The sequence below is a fragment of the Sapajus apella genome, unplaced genomic scaffold (assembly GCF_009761245.1).
Source record: "Sapajus apella isolate SASKATOON/1434 unplaced genomic scaffold, GSC_monkey_1.0 scaffold33, whole genome shotgun sequence".
Classification (NCBI taxonomy): Eukaryota; Metazoa; Chordata; class Mammalia; order Primates; family Cebidae; genus Sapajus; species Sapajus apella.
Genome location: NW_022436973.1, coordinates 15,939,815 through 15,962,812, shown reverse-complemented (window position 1 = coordinate 15,962,812; position 22,998 = coordinate 15,939,815). Strand labels below are relative to the sequence as shown.

Genomic DNA, 22,998 nt, shown 5'->3' with positions numbered 1-22,998 from the left:
CAGGTGTTACCAGACAGGAGTCACTTTCCTCTATGCAGGAATGTGGAGGACCCAAGTTCCTGCTGTCTCATGGTTTAGCCATCCTTTAAGATTCTGTTTTTCTAGCAGAAGGAGAAAGAAGGTGAGGAAAACATCTGCTTTTGAATTGCCTTAGACTGACAGGGACACACATCATTCTATTACCACTCATGGACTGTCTCTAGCCACGAAGCACCACTTTCTTGCAGTGGGAACTAGAAATGTAATTCCTGGCTGCACAGCCGTTTCCCAGAGATCATGCTCTACCATGCAAGGGTGAAGATAATGTGCACAATTGACCATCTTAGCTACAAGAGCCCATGCCTTCTTCAAATGTGCTACTCACAGAGAATTTTTCATTCTAGCAGATTCCTACCCCATTGGGCCCTTTACCTCCTTCCCTCTGATGGCCTGAGGACATGGCTTCCTCAGAGAGGCCTGTTGCAAACCCATGGGCACCCATGATACCAGAAATGTCCCCTAGTGTAATATCATCACACTGAATCATCGAATTCCCTCTTTTGCTTGCATCTTCCCAATTAGACTGAATGCTGTAAAGGCAGGGAATTTGCCTATCTTGTTCATCACTGTATCCCGAGTGCCTAGCACTGTCTGGAATAATTACAGGTGCTCAATAAATATCGGAGAAGGGAGGGCTGTCTCTGGAATGGACTCAATTCTGCTACCCATCATTTGCACCATGTAGGATTTCAAGAGAGTAGCCAAGAAATGGACTGGTTTCAGGCACAAGGACCCATCCTCTTTGGAGTGATAGTGGCTCATCCTCACACAAACCCTTTTGGCAACCTCTGATGACAACTGAAACAGATGAAAGATTGTCTGTCTTTGGCTTCCAAAGGTCTCTAAATACAGTGGAATTCTTTTGGCAACCTCTGATGACAACTGAAATAGATGAAAGATTGTCTGTCTTTGGCTTCCAAAGGTCTCTAAATACAGTGGAATTCTATTCAACAACAAAAGTGAATGAACTACTAATACATTCTTCAACATAGATAAATCTCAAAAATAATTATGCCAAGTGAAAGAAGGCAGACAAAAAATGGTACATACCATGTGATTTTTATTTATGTAAAATTATAGGCAATGCAAACTAACGTATAGTGACAGAAAGTTTTCTGGGCATAGATGGGTGGGATGGGGCAGGGGCCAGTGGGTGCCTAAGAAATTTGGAGGAGTCATGAGTATGTTCATTGTTTTGATTGTGGTCATGTTTTCCTGGGTGTATACTTATCAAAACTTCGCAAGCTGTATACTTCAAATATGTGGGGTGGACTGTATATCAGTTATAATTTAATAGAGCTATTAAAAAAAAGAAAAAAGAAAAATAAACAAATGGGATGATAAAAGTGCACTAACCCCAAACCATATCCCTCCACATTATCATTTCCAACCCTTGGGTAGTTTGTCTCTTTAAAAGTACTTCATAGGGGCTGGGTGCGGTGGCTCAGACCTGTAATCCCAGCATTTTGGGAGGCTGAGGATCACGAGGTCAAGAGATTGAGGCCATCTTGACCAACATGGTGAAACCACATCCCTACTAAAAAAAAAAAAAAAAAAAAAAAAATCTGAAAATTAGCTGCATGTGGTGGTGAGCACCTATAGTCCCAGCTTTCGGGAGATTGAGTCAGGAGAATTGCTTGAACCTGGGAGGTGGAGGTTGCAGTGAGCCGAGATTACGCCACTGCACTCCAGCCTGGCGATAGAGCAAGACTCCATCTCAAACAATAAAATACTTCATAGGTAGATAGGTGTCTATCTCCATGGTAGAATTAGCAAGTATGTATTTGTGGCGCCTTTCAGAGAAATAGCACAATCCTGTTGACCCCTGTCTGAACATAGCTTTCAGTTCAGAAAACTTGAGTCATATGGACTGAGTATGGGCCATTTAGATTTTCTGGTCTTTGCACACACCTATATAAGCTCTCATATTTTCAAATCTACTTCTTCCCAGGTCCAGGGCCAAACCCATCACTGACCCCCCAGGCCAGGCGCCCAGCCACTCCCCACCACTACCATGGCCGAAGACGCAGACATGCGCAATGAGCTGGAGGAGATGCAGAGAAGGGCTGACCAGTTGGCTGATGAGGTAAGGAGTGGAGACCTAGAGAGGGAGGCAAAAGATGAGGGCCTAAGTGGTTTGTCAAGTTCAGGTAAGGAAAGGCTTTCTTTTAATGTCTCAATTTATTTTAGAAAAAGTAATATGACTTTGATTTTCTATACACCTAAGGCTTCTGCAGACCAGAATGAGCTGATTATAAAACCTTCATACGAATTAATATCTTGGTCCTAATTCTCAATTTCTAGAAATCTTGAGAAGTCAGGGTCCTCTAAGAAAAGAAAGAAAGTCTTTGAGTGACTTACATGCAGTGCTGTGCTGGAGAAGGCTCAGTTCTGAGAGCAGATTGTTAACATTTTTCAGGAACTTTGCAAGGTGGTTGCTAAATGCAGCCATTATTAAAATCTAATTACATAAACTGACAATTAGACAGATTATATTAAAATCAAAAATAATAAACACTCAAACCTCATCACTTCCTAATTATTTTGCTACATTTTACTACTATCCATGCTTTTGAGATCCATCCATTTTATCTATAGGGTGGAAATAAGGTGTAATAATGTGTTACTATGTATTTTTCCAACTTCATGATCGTAGTATGAAATTGTAGCTTAAAATCAGGCAGAGCTGGGCACAGTGGCTCCCACCTGTAACCTCAGCTACTTGGGAGGCCAAGGTGGGAGGATCACATAAAGCTAAGAGTCCATGACCAACCTGAGCAACATAGAGAGACTCCTGTCTCTAAAAATACTTTAAAATTTAAAAATCAGATAGAGTAAGAATATTTATCGTCCAAGAATCTGCAAATAGTACAGATCAGGACTTGACTTATTGCTTTCCTGATTGCCTAGACTTTAAAAAGTGGAGAAAATATTAATAATGCAGATTAAAGTTAAAATTATATATGTCTGGAGCTATTGTACTATGAATAACACAAAAAGAGGAAATCTTCCAGTATTTGAAAATTATGATTCCCTAAGACAAGAAATCCCTTTTGTCATTCACAAATGAGTCAAGTTCCTTCCGACACATGTCTTCATCGTTTCATTTTCTTCTTACTCATTAACATAAATGAGAATATCCAACCAACATTCATGTCAGAACTACACTGGTTCATCACATGGTTAGCTACAGGCACAAAAGTTCAGCAAAAAGCAGTAAAGCTTTCTGTGAGAATCAACTGGCTATGTGGAATTTACAATAAAGAGAGTATTGTATATTTTACTATTCTTTGTAAATTTGGTGCCATTCATCCTTTATATCAGTAATATAATACACTTGAATACATGTGTGTCTTCGTATATTTGTCCTAGACAGCCGGTAGTTAAACCTTTACCAGCAGACTGCTACTTGCAGCCCTTCTATTTCAAAAAGCAGCCAGCTGACAGCTCTTCCAGGGAACTAACATCCTTCAGGTTCCTGCAGAATCTTGTTCAAAATAAGTTTGTCACTTAAAAGCAAAGCTTTGAGAAATCACACTGGTTGTTGGATTCTAGTCGTTTCGAAAGAACTGAGAAAAAAGTGACAACGCCATGCCCAAGGGACCATTGCAGAGCTCAGACTTCCCATCTCATTTTTTCTTATCTGAGGATGAAGATAATTATTATAGCTGTCTCCTATAGGCGAGTTATTTCAAACATGCTTGATTTTTTTCACCCTAAGGCAACAACTTAATTTGTATTGATAAGAACTTCCAATAGTGTTTCTAGGAGTTTTGTAAGAAACTTGATGTTATATTCATTTCGATTCATGAAAAATTATGTTCGTGTTTAAAATTCAATATTTCTGGCCCAGGGAGGCCAAATTAGTCCTCTGAGTATGTGATATAATTTTTCATGCATTCTGAGCATGCAAAATTATCTTCTCCAGATTACTTTGTCTTTGATATCAAGATCAGCTTCATATGGTTTTGATTTTATGAAGATAAGCTTTAATGGAATTGCTTTAGGGAATCTGATCATGTAAAAAGCCTGACAGGAAAGAGTTTGAAAATGTAATGACATTTTGTGTTTCACTTGCCAACAGAAAAGAATATGTGATAGAGACCCTTTGTGTTTCTCAAGTAAAAGTTTTTCTGACTTTCCAAGACCTCTGGATCCTGCATTCATGTTTATGTTTGTTTGTTTGTTTAATCGTAGTCGCTGGAAAGCACCCGTCGTATGCTGCAACTGGTTGAAGAGGTAAGAAGTGAGAGTATTTTAAGATAAACGAATCCCTTATGCTAATGTATCCTTTCCTAGATGTTATTACGTTTCCTTAGGCCATGATCCCATTGATTCCAGTGTGAATGTAGCCTATCAGGAAAGCTCATAAGGAAGGAGGTGCTGTATTTAGTTTGCCAGATAGCCATGAAGGCCCCTTCACTCTCACTTCCAGCCAAGCCACCTCTGTAGTCTGGGAAGCAGAGAAGAATAGAATTTCCAAGTCAGTGCTCTCAGGAAATCAAATAGATTGTATGACTTTAGGCAAATCAGAGCAATTTTTAATATGCAAAGGAGTTATCTACATAAAATTTTATTTGTAATTATTTTAGTACCTGTAAATTGCATCTAATCTTGAGATTGTTCTAACTTTAGCCACATATATGACTTTTAAAAGTATGTATGCATATAAATATATCATTTTTAGAAATTGTATTTTAGTCAAGCACTAAAATTTATGAAACAAATAGGAAAACCCTTTAACAAGGGGAAATATCAAGTCCAATAATATGAATACAGAAGCTTTTTTAGATTCCTCTCTGGATTGAGCATCCATTTGGAAGACAGGGTTAATGAATCCCAACCTATTTTTAAACAGGTAAAATGGGGCAAATAGCAATAATGGAATCAAAAGGGCACTTGCAATCATAAACCTCACTGATTCCAATTTGGTAGAGCAGTAATCAACCAGGCAGAATAAATGGATTAATTGAACTTGCCCAATGGGAGAGATGAAGTGGAAAAAGAATGGATTGAACTATATTTATCTTAACCTAATAAAACAAGCCTAATAGTTTTTATTGAGTGAGATGCTGTTTTAGCTGTGCTTTGAAACTGCTTATCAGTGTATAAATTCATGTGTGATTATCATTTTTAGAGATCTTGGGCTTTCTCTGGCAGAATGATTAAATGAACCTACTCCCGTCATGCTACCATAAATTGCAAATGCAGCAACATGAAAGGGAAGAAAAGATAAATTTGACAAAAGCTAAAAGGAAAGGCAGCCGCCTCTCACACTAGGAGCCAATGTCTTCCTTCTCTTTATTTCTGTAGCTTCAGCTTCTCACCTAGCAATGAGATATGGCTAAATGTGAATTGCCAAAGGAGGAGTGGGAAGGAGGTGGCAAGCATGCACTCCCTAGGAAGCCGGGGAAGTGGGTGGGGCGCACATAACAAAATCTGTTATCCCCTAAAATGATAATTTGAGCCTGCAGTGTCGCACACACAGGCCAGACAGGAAGGCAGCCCTAGCAAAGCAGGCCCTCAGCCCAGGGAAGCAGCGTTCTAAGTGAAGAGCAATGCTCTATCTGCACTGTCCTGAGAACACCACTCATGCAGAAATACTTGGGGACCAAAAAAACGGCAGATACTCTAAATCTAGAGGTGCAGGCAAGGCTCTTAGCATAGACTTACTCTTTCTCAAGTTTTCCGGAGGAAAAAAAGGGAAAGAAGCGCATCTTAGTAATATGCCGACATGAGCTGTGATGTTAACCTGAAGGGAGCCCAGAAGTCAACCAAGATATTTATTTGATTGAATGTTATTATATTATTATCCTAATACATCTTTGTGACCTTCAACCATAGCCCCAATCTCATTTTTCTTTTTTGCTTATGTGTATGCACATCTGATATAAGTTTCTGAAATATCAGAACTGTCACCAATTTGCCTGCCTATGCAATGCTGAAATGCTGCCTAGATCGTGGAAAGGACAGAACCAATGAGTCAGAACACATGGTCCCTTTTTCATGTATTTTCTTAAACTGCAAGTTGTGTCGGCCGGTCTTGAAAAATGAGTATCTGCTCTAATTTATTCTAAGGAAAAAAATCTCAAAAGCTTATTGATTGAAATAGGATTCTCGAATCGTATGGTTTTGTTTCTTCTAAAGCGTTTTTCAATCAAGCATGAAGCTACGTCTTAGAACAAGGAGCAAAACAGATGGAAGCTATCTCCTACCTCTAATAAATGAGAGGAGGCTATTAGACTTTCTATGCTTAGGAAATTGTGAGCAAAGTGTTATTAGAGTAGATTGATTTGCTCTTACTTCCTCCTGGGTTATTTTATATTTATGACCAAACATCCTGATGTCTAGGATATTGGCTATTCAGATGATATTCTGCTTTTCGATCAAAAAGGATGTTCTCTAGGAGAATCTGTATTAAATATTCATCAAGGGCAGAAATCATTTGGAAAACCTGAGCATTGAAGTGCCAGGATCTTACCCATGATCCCAAGGTTCAACAGTGCCATATAATTTGAATTGAGCTGAATTCTTATTGCAATTCAGTCTCAAAGACAGGAAAGGTTACTTAACTTGTGAAATCTCCCTAAAGCAAACAGTCTCACTTTCAGTGGAATATACAACTTTCACCATCCTTTGTAGACTCCTGGGTGTAACCGTGGTTAGGGGTGGGGTCTTGCTTTTTAATAGTCGTCATCATCAGCATTTCAAGGTCAATGTAAAACTACACAGAGCTCAGTGGAGAATTCAGAAAAAATGAATGCCATAGATAAGTAAAAACGTTAGAAATCACGTAGCATTTGGTTCTCAGCCTGGAGTTAGGAACTCTCTTTTTGGTGAATGCATTTCAACAAATATTCACAGAATCCCTACCTCTGGGGGCTAGGAAGGAAGATGTAAATTAGTGTCTTGCTGGGAAACAGATAAGTAAGTAGCTCTGCAAATTCAAGGCCATATTTGCCTCAGGCGCTTAGGGGAGGGAACAGCTGATTCTGGTAAGAGAATCCTTAAGGAGGGAGTATTTAATTCCAGGGGAAAAAAGTTAATTCTGCTAATGCTAAATGCAGGAAATGAAGCCTGCTCATGAATGCCTAGGGCTATGTAAACTAAGCTCAGGAAAAGCCCTACAGCCTTAGGGCAGGTCAATCAGAGGCACCACATAGCTTTCATGGAGTGGTTATTGAACAACTAATATTTCATGAATGTTTTAGCATCCTTCCTTTTTATGCCAACTTACCTTTCAAGGCTTTCAAGACACTTTGGCTATTCAAAGAGAATAAGCATTCTAAAGCGGTATATGCCAGACTTTACGCTAAAAATGAAAAAATTCCGATTGGGCAGTCCTTTTCAGATATGCAGATGTGGGGTCTTTTGGAGAGAGTGCCTGGAATGTTCGGTTTTAGTTCAAATGTTTTGGACTTTGGGGAAAGCATCTCAGAATGGCCAAGGAAAGATTCGAAATGCTCTGTAAAGATTGTCATAGTTCATCTGCAAAAACTAAAAACAATTAAAATAGAGAAATAATAAAAAGAGAAAAGAAAGAAATGGAAAAAATAAAGTAATCCTTCGTATCTCCAACTCCCCGGTTTTTAGGTAGGCGATTTCCCCAGCAATCTCAAATAGAAACTAAGAATTGAGCTAAGATAAAAATAGAACTACCTCCTCACACTCCTAGCTACTAAAACATAATACTATTTAAGGAATAAGAGAAAGTAATATTCTGCCTCCCTGAAATCTTGTTTCTTCCCTGCCCACCTCTAAGCTTCTAGTTCCCCCAAAAAACAACTTAGTTATTTTGATAGAAGCTGTCAGCAAAACAGCAGAGCCAAATGCAAGTTCTAACAGATACCCAGGTGGCATGTGCCAAGGACTGTGCTTGGAGCTGTCATTACCATCATCATCAAACGTATATTACCTAATTTAATCTTTGTTAGCTTCCTTATACTACTATTTTGATCTCTGTTTTGCTGTAGAGGAACTTGAGGTACACAGTGGTTAAGTAGCTTGCTTGAGACACACAGGTATAAATGACAGGCATGAAGTTAAAACCCACGTCTACCTGATTTCAGAGTGTAATTTCTTACACGTAACACTTAACTTCTCTTCCACCAGCAATTCTTACCATCATTATTTTTCTCTGAGAATTTCACAAAAAAAAAAAAAAAAAAAACCTAAAAGAATCTAAGGAAACAAGGCAGCTTAAGGGATTGAGATTCTACTCAAATTAAATCCTGCATCTTAGTGTCTTACTTCCTGAATGCATGGATGTGTCAGCTTCCCATAGAGGAGAACCTTGAGAGGCTGGACCCTCTGCAGCTCATCTTACCTCATAACAGACTGTGAGAAGTTATGAGGGAGTAGTTACTGTCCCCATTTGACAGCTGGGAAGCTGAGACACAGAACAGGTGACTTTAGAGCACTAGCATTATAAAGATAGGTCTCGAATTCAGAAGTAATGACTCACAGATCCTGGTTCTGCCCACCTGACCAAACTGTCTGACACACAAAGGAGCACATTTGAGAAGTCATGCATTGGTCTACCCGTTATCCTTAGTGCCTAGGGCAGAGTAGAGGCTCAATAAATACTAGGAAGGAAGGGAGGGAGGAAAGAAGGGAGGAAGGGAGGAAGGGAGGGAGGAGCGAGCCAGTGAGTGATTAACCAACTATGAACTACTCAATCTTATTTGGCATCCCCATCCTTATCTTAAACATGGAGAAACATTCTGCAAGGTCAGATGTTTCTCCCAGGTCTCATGACTGGCTGCTGGCTGAGCTAAGAGCACAACCCAGCATCCCTGACTCCCACATCAGTGCTCGCTGCTTCTGTTCTCCCAAATTGGGGCAACCTAAAAAACGCTTACTCCCTCAAATTAGTTCCGTGAATCATTCTAGTGTTAAAACATTCAGCGCCAAATTGGACAAATGTGAAATTATACTTGCAGGACTCCACATAAAAATAAATGGGTATGATAGAATATCAAGAAAGTCCAAACTGATGAGGGCTGGACTGGCCAAACTAAAATCACTAACCTTTTTCCCAGCCACTGTCCCCAAAAGAATGGAGCAAGGATGTCACGTGTGGCCTGATTGGGTACTTGAGGAGAAAGTGGTCTCCGAGATGCCTCTGCCCTCAGCAGAACCTACATTGTCACATCCATATGCCTGAATAGCCATCTGCCTTTTATAATTTCATCTGACAAGAAATGGAGAAAGATCCACAAAACAGCAAAGAAATCATTGAAATACAGGCTAGTACAGACAAAAGCCTATTTACAACACATTAAGAAAATATTTTGGAAGGTTTTTGTGTATGTATGTCCCTGAACCAGCTCCATGTTTCAGGGAGCTTGTTAGAAATGAAAAGCCCAGGCTCTACCTTAGCCCTATTGAATCAGAATCTATATTTTACAAGACGATTCATGTGCAGAGGATTCATATGCACATTCAAGTTTGGGAAGCAGTGGTCGAGAAGCTTCAGATACTTGATAATGATGATATTTTTAGTTTGCCTAGATAGCCTGCTATAGATGCATTTTCTGAATATATTTATTTTAGAAACACTTATGTAACGCTAACTGTAGGCCGGACTCCATTCTAGCACATTCCACATATTAATTCGTTTACTGCACATACCACCTCAGCGAGGTATTAACTATTGTCATTGCTGTCTTACAAAGGAGTGAACTGAGGCACAGAACAATTAGGACACTTGCCTGAGGCCCCATAGTTAGGGAGTGAAATCACCAGCATTCCAGCCGAGAGTCTGTGTTAGAATTAGAACTTTCCATGCCACAAAAGAAATAGCACTCAAATATAAATGTCCTCAGCAAGGCCATTTGCTTCTATAGAAGGGTATGGCTCACAGATGGAACAATGGCGAGTGCACACCTGAACAAGGGAGGGAAAGGGGTACTTATGACTGTTGGAGGGTCACCCCTACTGCTGTGTCATTCCCCTATTGGCTAGGGTTAGACTGCACAGTCTAGACTAATCCCGATCAGCTGTTTTTAAAGGGAGGATGGGTACGAGCCGGAGTGGTACAGTGGGTAGTTTACAGGCCGGAAGGATGGTTACAGGCAGGTCAGAGCAAGTAGCCAGGGGTCAAAGCAGATGGCTGGAGCAGGTGACCGGAGCAGGTAACTGGGATGAGTCAAGACAAGCAGGGGACCGGGGGAATAGATATGAACTACTGATTAGAACTGGTGGAAAAGGTTATTTACTGAAACTACAAGGAAAACTTTACAATGGAGAATTAAAGAATAACTATCAAAGAATAAGAGAGCTGAACATACTGACATACTGATTCTTTGAAGAGAAACTTGGGATTCACTATATCTAACATCTGGCTCCAGAGTCTGTGCTGTCAATGACTCCTGAGGCCATCCTTGGCCAGCCCTGTTCATACTACATCCTGACTTTGCCACTAAAGCCTATCAACATGTGCTCAAAGGCAAAGGAGGCTTTTGTGTCCTGAATATTTAACTACACACATTCTCTAAAATGATGAGTTTATGAAAGCTCACAGAAATCATTTTCAGTGTTGGATTTTATTTTTCAGAAGCACTATTGCAATTTAATTGTTGAAATACTATTTGTTTAAAAGCCCTTTGGTGGCCTCCACTAGCATCTCTCTCTTTTCTTTCTTAGTTCAGAGGATGTCAGTGGAAAATAAGTACCGCGAGAGTATTCCTAGCTTAAAATTTATTCTGGGGTTACAATGAGCTTTACTTGAAAAACCAATTAATTCAAACTATAAGCAATGCCATTTTATACTCATTAGCAGTCACCCTGTAAAATGAAAGGCGTTAACTGATTAAACTTTCTAGCAATTAGGATTCTTAAGTATGAGTGACACAGATATCTTGGTTCCTTCTGTCCTGCCCACCAACTTCCACTCTCTTCCTGCCCACAGTTCAGGTGGCGTTTGGTTTGTTTGAATAATAAGCAGATGAAGGGTGCCTTTTAAAAACTTCTCCTTCACAAAATAATTTCTGTAAAGCTTGTAAAGGAATTTCTCACACTAGATTATTATGCAGAATTTTAGATTTCAGAATTAAGAGCCCTTATTTCTTATCTCAATCCCATTCTAAATACTGCAGACCCTGTCTATAGAGAGAGAAAATAGGAGAATGAGTCCCTTTGAGCTGTATTTCCCAACCTTTGCAAAGCCATGCTCTCTTCTGTTGAATCTGAAAATCTCAACCCCCACCACCAAGATTCTTCCTCACGTTCCCCATGGGGCATCCCTCCCCAGTTTCACTGCTGAAGATTTTCTGATAGATCATGACAAAGAGGAAAATTAAAGCTAGAAAATTTCCAAAGGTTTGCTTTCTGTGATTGGTGTTATAAAAACCGTAGACATTTTTATTTCTAAACATAAAATTACAGTATGTGAAATTACAATATGAAGTTTGTGTATTCTGATGTGATGCAGGCCCCACCCTAGCCCTACCCCATGGAGACTGTGCTCCAGTCCTCTTCCCCCCAGAACATCACTGGTGGAGCAAGTCCACAGGTGGTCCATTCTTCTATCCCTCCCCAACCCATCAAGGCTCTCGTCCGTACTTCCTCCCTTTTTTCCTTTTGGTCCTTCTTCATTTTCCATTTCTAGGGCTAATTGTCCCCTTACTGATTTCTCTTTCTCTCTTTTCTCTCTCTAACTCCTTTTCAACTTTGCTACCATTATTGGAATGTAGAGTAAAGATGCTGGTATCAGGACTTTGGTTATGTTGGATGAACAAGGAGGTAAGTTCAGATTTCTTCAGTAAGAACAATTCAGCTTCTGAATAATGTGCATTTTTAAAATTATTTGTGCATATGCAGGAGGTCATTTTGACATATGTTACACATGTACAAGAATGTGAGGGTTTTAGGTTTTTCACGTTGCTGTTTTTCTTTGTCTGTTGAAAAGATTGAACGTATGGAAATGTTGAGGCCTTCTTCATGAGTGAATCAATGATACTACTATCTCTGTTATATATTTTGGGGTAACAGAATTTTGAAGCAAAAGCCATTGTTTTTTTAGTGATAGTACTTTGGACAGTGTAAGAATTTTTTTATTATCCTTGCCCCCAAACTTTCCCAATAAATTTGGATTTCTTCTAATAATACCTAGATAGAATGAGAACGTGGTATATCATGTTGTCTACTTTTGACCATCCCAATTCAGTATCTAGTAGTTTTGATTTCTAAGTCACTATGGGTATTTCTTAAATACCTGGGAACTATCTTTCACAGAATATAACCTGAGGGGAATTATTTGGAGAATAGAACATTGAACCAATTGAAATATTTGGCCTGTTTTTAAAATTATTACAGAAATACTAGAAGCAAGGAAAATCAGACAGCTAGCATTTTAATATAGCATCTCTATACCTAACCTGGAAACAAAAAGTATAATACCATCATTTTTCTTTGTCTCAATGTATCTAGCCCTATGGTGAGATTGTACATCATTCTAGCCACAAGTCAGTTACCTGATTCCATTCTGGATTCTTATAATAAGAAACAGATTTCTGCAAAGTTTTTTTATTCATATTTTGTAAATGTATTAGAAAATTGTTTGGAGTCATGACTATTTTTTAAATGGCAAAAATAAACATGTAGAATGCATCCACAACATAGGAAACCACAAATAAACTCTAAGCATAAACCTCAAGTTGTGGGGAATAACATGCCTTACAGATAACAGACAGAAGGCACTTCTAAAATCTAGAGAGCCCTTGCATATAAAAAAAAAGGGCAGCAACCTAAAGAAAAAAACGGATGTAAGATAAGATGTCATCATAGGTGTATGAAACCATGCTCTAATCATCAACCAGGAAAATATAGCACTTTTTAGAGCAGACTGGTGTAAATTTTAAAAACTGATAATAACCAGTGTTGTGAATATGTTGGGAAAACAGAAACTCTTATTCTACAGCTGGGCACTGCAGCCTGATACAAATGTCTTGAAGAATAATTTAATAATAACTTCACATTTTAAACTGTGTCTATCTTTAACCAAGACGCTCCACTCCTAGAATTTTACACTGCAGATATGCATTGACAGTTATATGAAGAAAAATGCATGTGCCTTACTCATAATAATGTAATATTAGAAACAACTTAAATGTCTGTCGGTGAGGAGACCAGTCCAATTAGTTGTGGTACAGCCATAAAAGAAATGTTCTGCAACCAACATAATAAATGAGGTAAATCTTTATTTACTGACTTCTGTGGATTTGGGATGGGAGCCAGAGGGACTGGAGGAAGGTACATTCTTTGGAGTCCCCTGGGGAGCAAATGCCAGGAAGCAAAAGAGATTTATTTGGGAAATGTCTGTGATTGGTCAAGGGAAGAGGGGCAGGAGTAGGTAGGGATAGCCTTCAGACTATGAATCAAGTCTGACCCCTATAAACGTAGATGGAGAAGGAAGAATTGGGTGGGAAGAGCTTCACACTGCAATCCTACTCTGAGAAGCCCTAAGCCAAGCTCATGGGAACCCAAAAGCAAAGATTGCTGATTAGAGGAGCCCTGTGTTGGGCAGAAATGTTCCAGCTAGCCCCATTGTGCTCAGCCATTGGCTTGAAGCATCACAGGAAGAGCCTGGCCTCAATGTAAACACTGTGGCAGGGTGCATAGTTGCACAGCTAGAGGCATCTGGCTGTCATATAAAGACTTTTGGTTTATATTATTTATTTGTATTAAACTTTTTCAATAAATATATACCAATTGATCCAAAAAATGGAGAAAAAAGTTTTGAAAAAATGTTGAACATAAACTCCAATGCTTTACCTTCAATTTTCACAATACAAATGTCAAAAGTTATATACAAATAATGAAGTCTACTGGAGTTCCATGTTGAAGGTATTGCAATTGCAGTGGAAGTCTTCAGAACTCTCCAAATGGGTTTATTATTATCATGTGACTTGTTAGCTAGATCTGTGTAACAATGTCCCAGGCTTTGAAACTCAGGGTGCAGCAAGTCATTGCTTTTTAAAAATAACTAAACAGGCCAGGCATGGGGGCTCACGCTTGTAATCCCAGCACTTTGGGAGGCCGAGGTGGGTGGATCATGAGGTCAGGAGTTCAAGACCAGCCCGACCAACATGGTGAAACCCCGTCTCTGATAAAAATTAGCCAGCCATGGTGGCATGCACCTGTAATCCCAGCTACTCAGGACGCCGAGGCAGGAGAATCTCTTGAACCCCGGAGGCGGAGGTTGCAGTGAGCTGAGATTGCACCACTGCACTCTGGCCTGGGCAACAGAGCTAGACTGCGTCTCAAAAGAGGTAAATAAATAAAATAACTAAACAGCAAGAGCCCAATAAAAGAGTGGTACCCACACTTAAATAATTAGCAGTTTCACCTTATTTATTTTTTTTTAAGTTAATAATTTGTAACTTGAGGCGGGTAGAAAAAGAGACATTGCAATGGAGGGTAGATTTAGGAAAGATTTGGGATCAAGCCTTTTCCCCCCGAACAATAAAGCACTGACATAAAAACATGGAAAATAATATATACAAACCTGGTATCAAAAAGAGAAAACATGAATAACAGGCTTACATGAGTGATAAATTGCATTGTACTTTGATAAAGAAAATACAGAGATAACAATTTGCTGAAATCGTCATAAAAATGTAAAAATATATATTCTTTAGCACAAATGATCTCCAGAATCATCTATGTATTATTCTCTGAGAAACAAAGCAGAATAGGATGTCTGTTTGACAGATTTCCCCATGAGACACTTAAAGTTCTTGGCTAAGACATTTCAATTACGGTCATACCACAGTAAATGCTGAATTCCTCAGTTAAACAAGGATAGACTGGGTTTTACCAGATGTGTGATGAGTAGATAGATACTGATGAGAAACATGCCACTGTGAAACCCCCAAAAGTGGGTGGTTTCTGCCCAGTCTTAAATGGTACATATTTCATTTATACTATAATAGGAACTCAGAACCCCCTTAATTAGGCAGTAGGTACCCAGAAGGACCTTTCTAATTGACAGATGATCATGTCAACAACTATCTTCATTGCCATTATAAATGCGTTTTAATTTTGTATATGCCTTTACTTGTTTAGATCGGTAACTGCTTTGACATTTCTCTTCAGTTATGCTCTACTAATTTTCTTTATGCTTGAGCACCAAAAGTGTTGACTATTTCTACCCCACAGCAGCATGGGAGCCTCAAGAAACAGCCATCCTTCTAAAGACCCATCCCAACCACTCTTGGGTCAGGCCAGGCCATTCCAGGTTGTCCAGTTAAATGACTGCACGGGGAAATTTCCTATGGGATTCTTGCTTTATACCCAGGTACCAGGAGACACCAAGGAGCACTGAGCATGGCAACACAGCCCTGGAAATGTACTGAGCCCTGGGACTTTTATTCCTCTAGAAACTTTGTCACCAAGAGAAGTCCCCAAATGACTCTGGCACTAATGTAGACTTTTACCTCCATATCGCTTGTTCCTTTTGCTGGTCTTTGCTGGGTTATATGTCTGTTTTGATGCTGAAGATGTGGCTTTTGGGAAAATCCCCTGGGATCAACTCCCAACTAAACAGTGAAATCTTTGTCTGCTATCTGACAGAAGAAAGACAAAGTAAATCCCTGTCCAGAGAGTCAGGTTTCTTACAAGATTCATGGCACTACAAGGTGGCATTTGAAGAACCATCTCTCTAGCTAAAGTCCACTCACCAATATCTGTTATGAATGACTAAGTCTTTACTATCCAACATGATAGCCACTTATGGCTATTTAAATTTAAATAAATTTCTATATGCTCATCAATGCCAAGGAAAATGAAATTCACATAGGCAGTGTCTTATAACTAGATATACTCATGAAGGCTGCATACTAGATTAATAGTATTAACACTTACTATCTTCTACTGATTTTTACCAGGTTGAGAATACTAAGGGCCCCATGTTGTCTTACTTAGGAGAGATTAGTAGAAATTTTGTTTTCACCAGTCATTGGAAAAACATTAGTGGAAAACATTAACATAAATCTTTGATCATCTTATCATTGGTGGATCTATCACAAATAACCAGCGATCCAACATCATGGCAAAAGAAAGCCCAAGCTCTGGCCCCAACATATAGTGTCGTCTACTAGAAGACCCCTCCCTACTCAAAATGTGATTATCCTCCCAGCCTCCAAGAATAAACAGAAACCAGCCAGAGAACAAGCTTAGGGAGATCAAAAGCAGTCAACACCAGATGGTGCGCTCCATCAGCCTCAGAGATGCTGCTGTCCATCCCAGAATGAGAAGCTTTTCAGCATTTCCTGAGAAACATCTTCACAGAAATCACTGAAGTGCTGTGAAGTCCCAATATGCCAAACATCTCCACAAACATAACTCAGTACACTCTAAAAATTAATATTACTGTTAAAAGTTCTGCAACAAAATGATTCCACAATATTTTTTAAATTAAGGGTTTGACTTAGAATTCATATATAAATATATACTCAACTGATATTGGTAGTTATAAAATAGTGTTTTGAGTCAACTGTTTTCTGAATAGTTTTCTGAATCAAATTCAGCTTCGGAATTTTCTCTTTTAGTCAAGCCTTTGCCAAATCAAGCTGGTAACCGATGGCAGAGCCCAGCTTTCTGAAATATGGATTTAGACTTGCCTGTTTGTTTTACCCTTTTAGTATCAATTATCTAATTCATAGACACCTGTGCACCAATTCACATATATATGTTACCTCCTAATCTCTGGAAGCACAGTGGATGGGTCCCTGATATCTTTACAGCGAGTTAATATTTTGGTCAAAAAAATTTATCAACTTGCTTTGTAACCTAGGAGAAACTCCTCAAAAAGGACAGATAACTGCATATGTGTCCCCACTCCATAATCTATGCTTATTTCAGCTGCCATTAGCTGAGTGCAGCATTTCTTCTTCTGATCCCAGATACCTCCTCCAATCCATCTCAAGCCCATACTCCCAAAGACCATTAGCAATTATTTGATTGGGATTTGGTATCCCTACTGTCTGTACATATAATGGTTCTTCATCTGATGATAAGCTCCTTTCCCCCCACGAGTCCCACCACTTGAATATTTACCTTTATCTACAGACTTATGTATTGCGTTCTTAAAAGGAAACTGGAGTGAAGTTCTTAGGAAAAAAATCTTCTCTCATGTAGAGTATTGCCATATATATCCCCCAACCACTCTTTTTTTTTTTTTTTTTTTTTTTTTGAGGCACGGTTTCACTCCTGCTGCCCAAGCTAGAGTGCAATGGTGCTATCTCAGATCACTGCAACCTCTATCTCCTGGGTTCAAGAGATTCTCCTGCCTCAGCCATGCCACCACACCCGGCTAATTTTTTGTATTTTTAGTAAAGATGGGTTTCACCTTGTTACCCAGACTGGTCTTGAGCTCCTGACCTCGGGTGATCTACCCACTGCAGCCTCCCAAAGTGATGGGATTACAGGCATGAACCACTGTGCCCAGCCATATTTAGCCCTTTTAAGGAGTTTTCTTTAAAGCCATTGCTGTGCCTGTATTTATTCAGCAAAACTTCTCCTGCACTACCTTGCTATTTCCTCCAGGTATTCAAGGCTGGATAAACAATGAAATTTTTTTTTCACCCATCATTTAAGAAGCATAGGAGAAATAGATTCCTCATGAACTGATTTCTGCTATTTAGCCTCACAAAAGAAAACACAGTAGCCTTTTTTTTTTTTTCCAAATTCACAGTCTGGCAGTTTGGGTCACTAGTGAATGTATCTTAATTTTTTGGAAGCACTATTTCCACTGTATAACTTAATGTGAAATTGTGTTTAAGTGATAATGTATGCCCCTAGGCTGGGAATGTACTTATCAGTTGTATTCTAGGCATGCCTTTATTCCAGGAGGCATAGGCATGCATGCATGAAAATACAGATGAAAAGAGGAATGGAAATGTAGTTAGGTTTTGTAATTAGACAGCCAAGACATCCATTGCTGCTTTCCTTTAATGGTCTTTTAAAAGTTGTTTTAAAAATCCTTTCCTTGAACTTGTAGTTATCTCAATTTGGTGACACAATTCAAAAAATTAATCAAGTTGGTATATGTAACCCTGGCAACCTAGAAGTATGATTCATTTTTATGACTGTCGATCTGTGTCTTAGATACACTAAGGTCAGCTATGCTAGCAGCAGTGACTCTGTACTGTCCTATGCTCCAGTCCCTCACCCTACCTCCAAAGAGACACTCATTCTCCCTGCTTTCTGCCTGGGCTTGGTGTTTGACACGCCTGCCATTATAGACTTGGAAATCACGGGGCGGAGAAGTGAAATGCCTTCCAAAACATTCATAGCAATTAAGTCACAGGATGAGAGAGGAATTGTAATGTTCCAGGACTTACAGTGTTGCTGTGTGGATGTTACTTTTTTTTTTTTTAACAGCTTTTATGAATTACATATGCACAATCGAGTGCAGACCACAGGCTACCTCTGGCTGGACAGCCACTGCTAGGAAAAGGAAAGAGGTCCATATCCATTGCTTATGATTGCTGCTGCTGCTGCTGTTGTCTCCAAAGAAGAAAATGGATTCTATTTTCTACCCTTATCTGGTTGGGGATGCTTAAAAACCAAAAGATGGAGATATTTTAAAGTTGCAACAGATACTTTCTCTAGTAGCATTACATTGGAATGCCTAAAACATAAACTAACACCCTATTTTTTTTTCTCCTGAGTTTCACTGGTGCCTGAGTAAGTGAATATGCTGTGCTGTTTTCCAGGACACTCAGAATCAAACAGGCCTTCGACCCCATCCCATCATGTTTGAATTACAAACTATTTTGAGCATCGTTTTTGTTCGTTTCCTTCCACCCGTACGTGTGTAGGGCAGTGGTAGCGGTCTTCAACAATGCATCCTCTTGGATAATGCATTGCGATATCTCTCCTTCTCTTTCAAATTCTGTTTCACATAGTCATTTCTCATGTTCTGTTGGAAACCCCCAAAAAATTCATTCCACACTGTCATCCCTTTGTCCTAACCAGAACAACTCGATCGTGTCGAAGAAGGCATGAACCATATCAACCAAGACATGAAGGAGGCTGAGAAAAATTTAAAAGATTTAGGGAAATGCTGTGGCCTTTTCATATGTCCTTGTAACAAGTAGGTACTGGGTACCAGCTCTAATCTGTGGCGTCCAGTTTTCTTTCTTTCTTTTTTTTTTTTTTCTTTTTTAATGTCAAAGTGAATGTCTGAAGTTTTGTCTTTTTTTTCTTTGTCCTTTTCCATCTGCTTCATTCTGTGGGGATAAAATACTTGTGTTTAATCAGAACAACTGGAACGCATTGAGGAAGGGATGGACCAAATCAATAAGGACATGAAAGAAGCAGAAAAGAATTTGACGGACCTAGGAAAATTCTGCGGGCTTTGTGTGTGTCCCTGTAACAAGTAGGTGCTGCCTGCCTGCCTGAAGCTTTGGTTTCCCAAGGCCCATCTCCAAGCCTTGACAAGCTCATTCCTGCCAAGCTCATAAGCAGGATGAGCATGTGGCATGCAGAACAGATCAATACCGTCTCCAATGCATTCATCTCATAGCATAGATGATATTAGCAGGAGTTACTGTTGATGCATTAAAAATCAGGCATACTACAGTGAAACCTTCACTGTCAGCAACTTTTATTGATGAACGTTTCAACATTTTCCAGAAAGTGTACCTTGAGACAGAGGCTAGCCTCAAGAAAGAGGCACCCAGGGAACTTCCTTTTCCCCAACCCCAAGGGTCAAAATTGCAGATTTAGAAAAGGCCGCGGGTAAGTTTAGAAGATGAGAAACACATATATGAGGGTTTGATTTTTTCTGAAATAAAAGAGACAGGTAATTTGGCCCAAGGAAGCATTCTATAAATTAGAGAATATGACAGAGATTCTCCCTTTCTACTGCCCGCCAGTTGCCAAATTTGGTTAATAGATGCTGCTGCTGCACCCAACAGAGGCAAAGAGCTCTTCAGCAAGAAGCGCTCAAGCCTTACCCAAATTGGACCCATCCCTCCCAAATTCTTCTCCCTGGAAGATCTACCAGTACACTGGCTGAAATGTTGAAATGTGTAGATTTTGCATGCACAACATCACAAAACATTCAACTGTTCTAAAGGTTCTGCAACGCTTTTTTGGAATGTAGCAGAAATGTGACATGTGGTTATAAAGGTTTGCAACAGAAGGAATCTAAAACTGAGGGTTCTGGAAGATTATCTCATTTGACTAGTGGTGGAAAAAGAAATGCATGAGTGGACTGTCCAACATGCATTTGGAAAATTAAACTCCTTATCCAGTCTCCCTCACCCCTCCCACTTCCCCCTTTTAAAAGAACCCTTTTTCCTAAAAGCTCTCCTGATCCTAGCTTTTAGAATAGAAATTGACATCATTTTTAGCAGATTATATGACCATTCACATCCTTTAAACTTTGAGGCTGATTTAAAATATCCCACTTCCTGTTTAGGAGGGGGAGGGGCTCATATTGCAAAAAAAAATTTTTTTTAAAGATTTGCTTTTTAAAGAATGATCTACAGTAAAGCCTGATTAACTGGAATCTAGGTAACTGGAAACCTCAGCTGCATGCTCTTTCTCCCTTCCATTTTTAGCAAAAAAGAAAAAAATTAAAAAAATTCATATCAGAAATGTAAAACGGTTTTTCTTCCAGGGCAGTCTAGGTAGTGGGCATTGTCTCACTCAGTCTCCATCCTCCTGCAAATTCCACATCTATGAGAACCAAACAATAACAGTTGATCTTCGCAAGAAAGGCCATCAAGTAATCAATATAAATGATAACCAAGGAAAGATTCAATCTGGTTTTCTACCTTAAGACTCTTAGGCAGGAAAATGGCTCAGGAGTCTAGAAAAGATATTCACCCATCACCCATGAAAGAAAATTTTCCTCCATGGTCCCACTGTTCATTAAGAAAGTCATATAATTCATCAAAAAAACTCATGGCCAAGCATTCCAGTTAGTCAAGATTTGACTGTATATTCCTTTCCGTGGCAACTCGTCCCCAGGTGAGATTTCCATTCGTTTCGTGATAAATTCCAACAGATACATTTTCCCCCCTTCATCAATCGTGTGTGAAGAAAGGGTGGAGGCAGGGTCCCCTGGGATGGATTCTAATGTTCTAATGAAATGATGGCTCCTATGAATTCCACATTTGAGTGGTCACTAATTTCCTTAATGCACAAGAGACCCTAAATTAAGCTTCAAAGCTTGACTGAGTTGTTCCCTATTGTGTGTAAATAATGCTTTAAAAACCATGTGTCACAACGCAGTGGCTGGTGGTGCCCTGGACTCTCTGAGGGCTTCGCCCTGTCTCGGCATGTTTCGAGGGACTATGGTAGATGTACGGCAGTGATGTGAGTCTATGTGCAGCATTGTGGGTGCAGTGGTTTGCCTTCTTTCAGAAACGCATACTTCCCACTCCTTTGACTTTGCCAAAGATGGTATAGCCGACATTTGACATAGCAGAAAACATCACAAAGTCCATATACCTTCTTTTAATCTGAGGAGGGAGGAGATGGGGAGTTGGAAAAATTAAAATTGAAAAATCCAGGCTCTAAGCCCTATTAAATTTAGTTTGGGGATCTTGTTTCATTGAATGGGTCCATGGCCCTTTGGTGCAATACATTTTGACTGCACTGAGGCCTGTGGCATTATAGATTTGATTGTGGGAGTTGCTTAAATTCCATCAGTACTGTTTTCCAGTTTGTCTCCAGGGTTGCTTGGTCCCCAATCTGCAAGTATCAGAGCCAGTTTTAATAGATGGCTACAGTCCTCTGGTGAAAGAAGAAAAAAAAAATGTTAAATCCTGGTGTCTTAGAATAGAAAATGTGAAAATGGGACCAAAGAATGTCTCTTGTTTTTGGACTAAAAAGCATGTGGTTTCTACTATGTAAAGAACCTAAAAACATCTTTGATTGCCTTTAATTACAACACCCACCAAGATATGCTGCACATGTTTCTATTGGGCACAATAGGTATGCCTGGATTTTAAGTTTTTCTCCAAGGCAGCTCAGTGAATACAGCCCATGGAGACCATACCAGCATTAAACCACTCTCCTGTATTACAACCCCAGGATAGTTTAAAGTAGGAGTTTGTAAGCACTCTCCACCCTGCCCCTCAGCCCAACAAAGAAGCTACTGAACCTGCGTTTCAAATCCTCATGAAGGCTATTACTGTCCTGCTAGTGCCTTTTTCGAGAATGGTCAACTTCTGGAGTAGTTTGGCTTAAATGAGAATGCTTCACTTTCTACTCATGCCTGTAGCTGGTGCATGAAGAAGACATAGAGGGGTTTCCCTTTTTGGTGCTAGATGGCTTGTTCTCTCTTCTATTTTCCTGCATTCATTTCACTATGCTTCTTTTACTTTTTGTCTCTGTGGACAAAGGTTTGTACATCAACTCTGGATGTATGGTGACTGTTTGGAAGTACCGATATATTATCTAATTCAAATCACTCTAGAGGCAACGCAAAGACCATCGCCCTTGGCCAACCACCAGTCCTTTATGTCCTTCATGGAGATTTGGAAATGTTAGTTCCACATGTTTCAGGAAAAAAAAAATATTCCACAGGGATCTTTGCATGATGGTGTGTAAACACTTGGTTGAGGATGTTTTCTTGTTGACAATGTGTTGCTGTGGTGTGGTGTGCACACTCTACTTGGCAGTCTTGTTTTGTGTCTGTCTGCCAGTATGTTTTTCTGTGTGTTTTGTGTCTCCAAATATAACCACATCACTAAAATAGAACTGAATGTCCTCCAGCTACCTTAATCCTTGTCTGAAACCCAAACTAAACCACAAAACAAACCAAAACAGGAACAACCTTGTGGGCAAAGATTGAAGTCCACTACAGTGGACTCCATTGGAAGTGAAATGTTGAGTAGCTGAGGCATGGTGGTGGCCAACTGTTTGGGTCTGGATTATGATATATCGGTATTCTCTAATGCCTCGACTTAAAACTCTTTCGCTTGGTTCGATTCT

At 39.6% G+C, this 22,998-nt stretch overlaps 1 protein-coding gene across 4 annotated transcripts in view; it reads left to right on the top strand.

Annotated features, from left to right (window-relative positions):
- The window catches only part of SNAP25 (synaptosome associated protein 25), an 86,638-nt gene that overhangs the window by 52,357 nt on the left and 11,283 nt on the right, over positions 1-22,998 (top strand). For 3 of the 4 annotated variants that reach the window (XM_032295419.1, XM_032295421.1, XM_032295420.1), the window contains 4 exons: positions 1,991-2,125; positions 4,237-4,278; positions 11,736-11,784; positions 19,309-19,426. In XM_032295419.1, coding sequence (XP_032151310.1) covers positions 2,054-2,125; positions 4,237-4,278; positions 11,736-11,784; positions 19,309-19,426 — 281 coding nt within the window. In that variant the 5' untranslated portion in view covers positions 1,991-2,053. Of the gene's footprint in view, positions 1-1,990; positions 2,126-4,236; positions 4,279-11,735; positions 11,785-19,023; positions 19,142-19,308; positions 19,427-22,998 lie in introns of all 4 variants that reach the window. The other variant, XM_032295422.1, reaches the window with a different exon arrangement.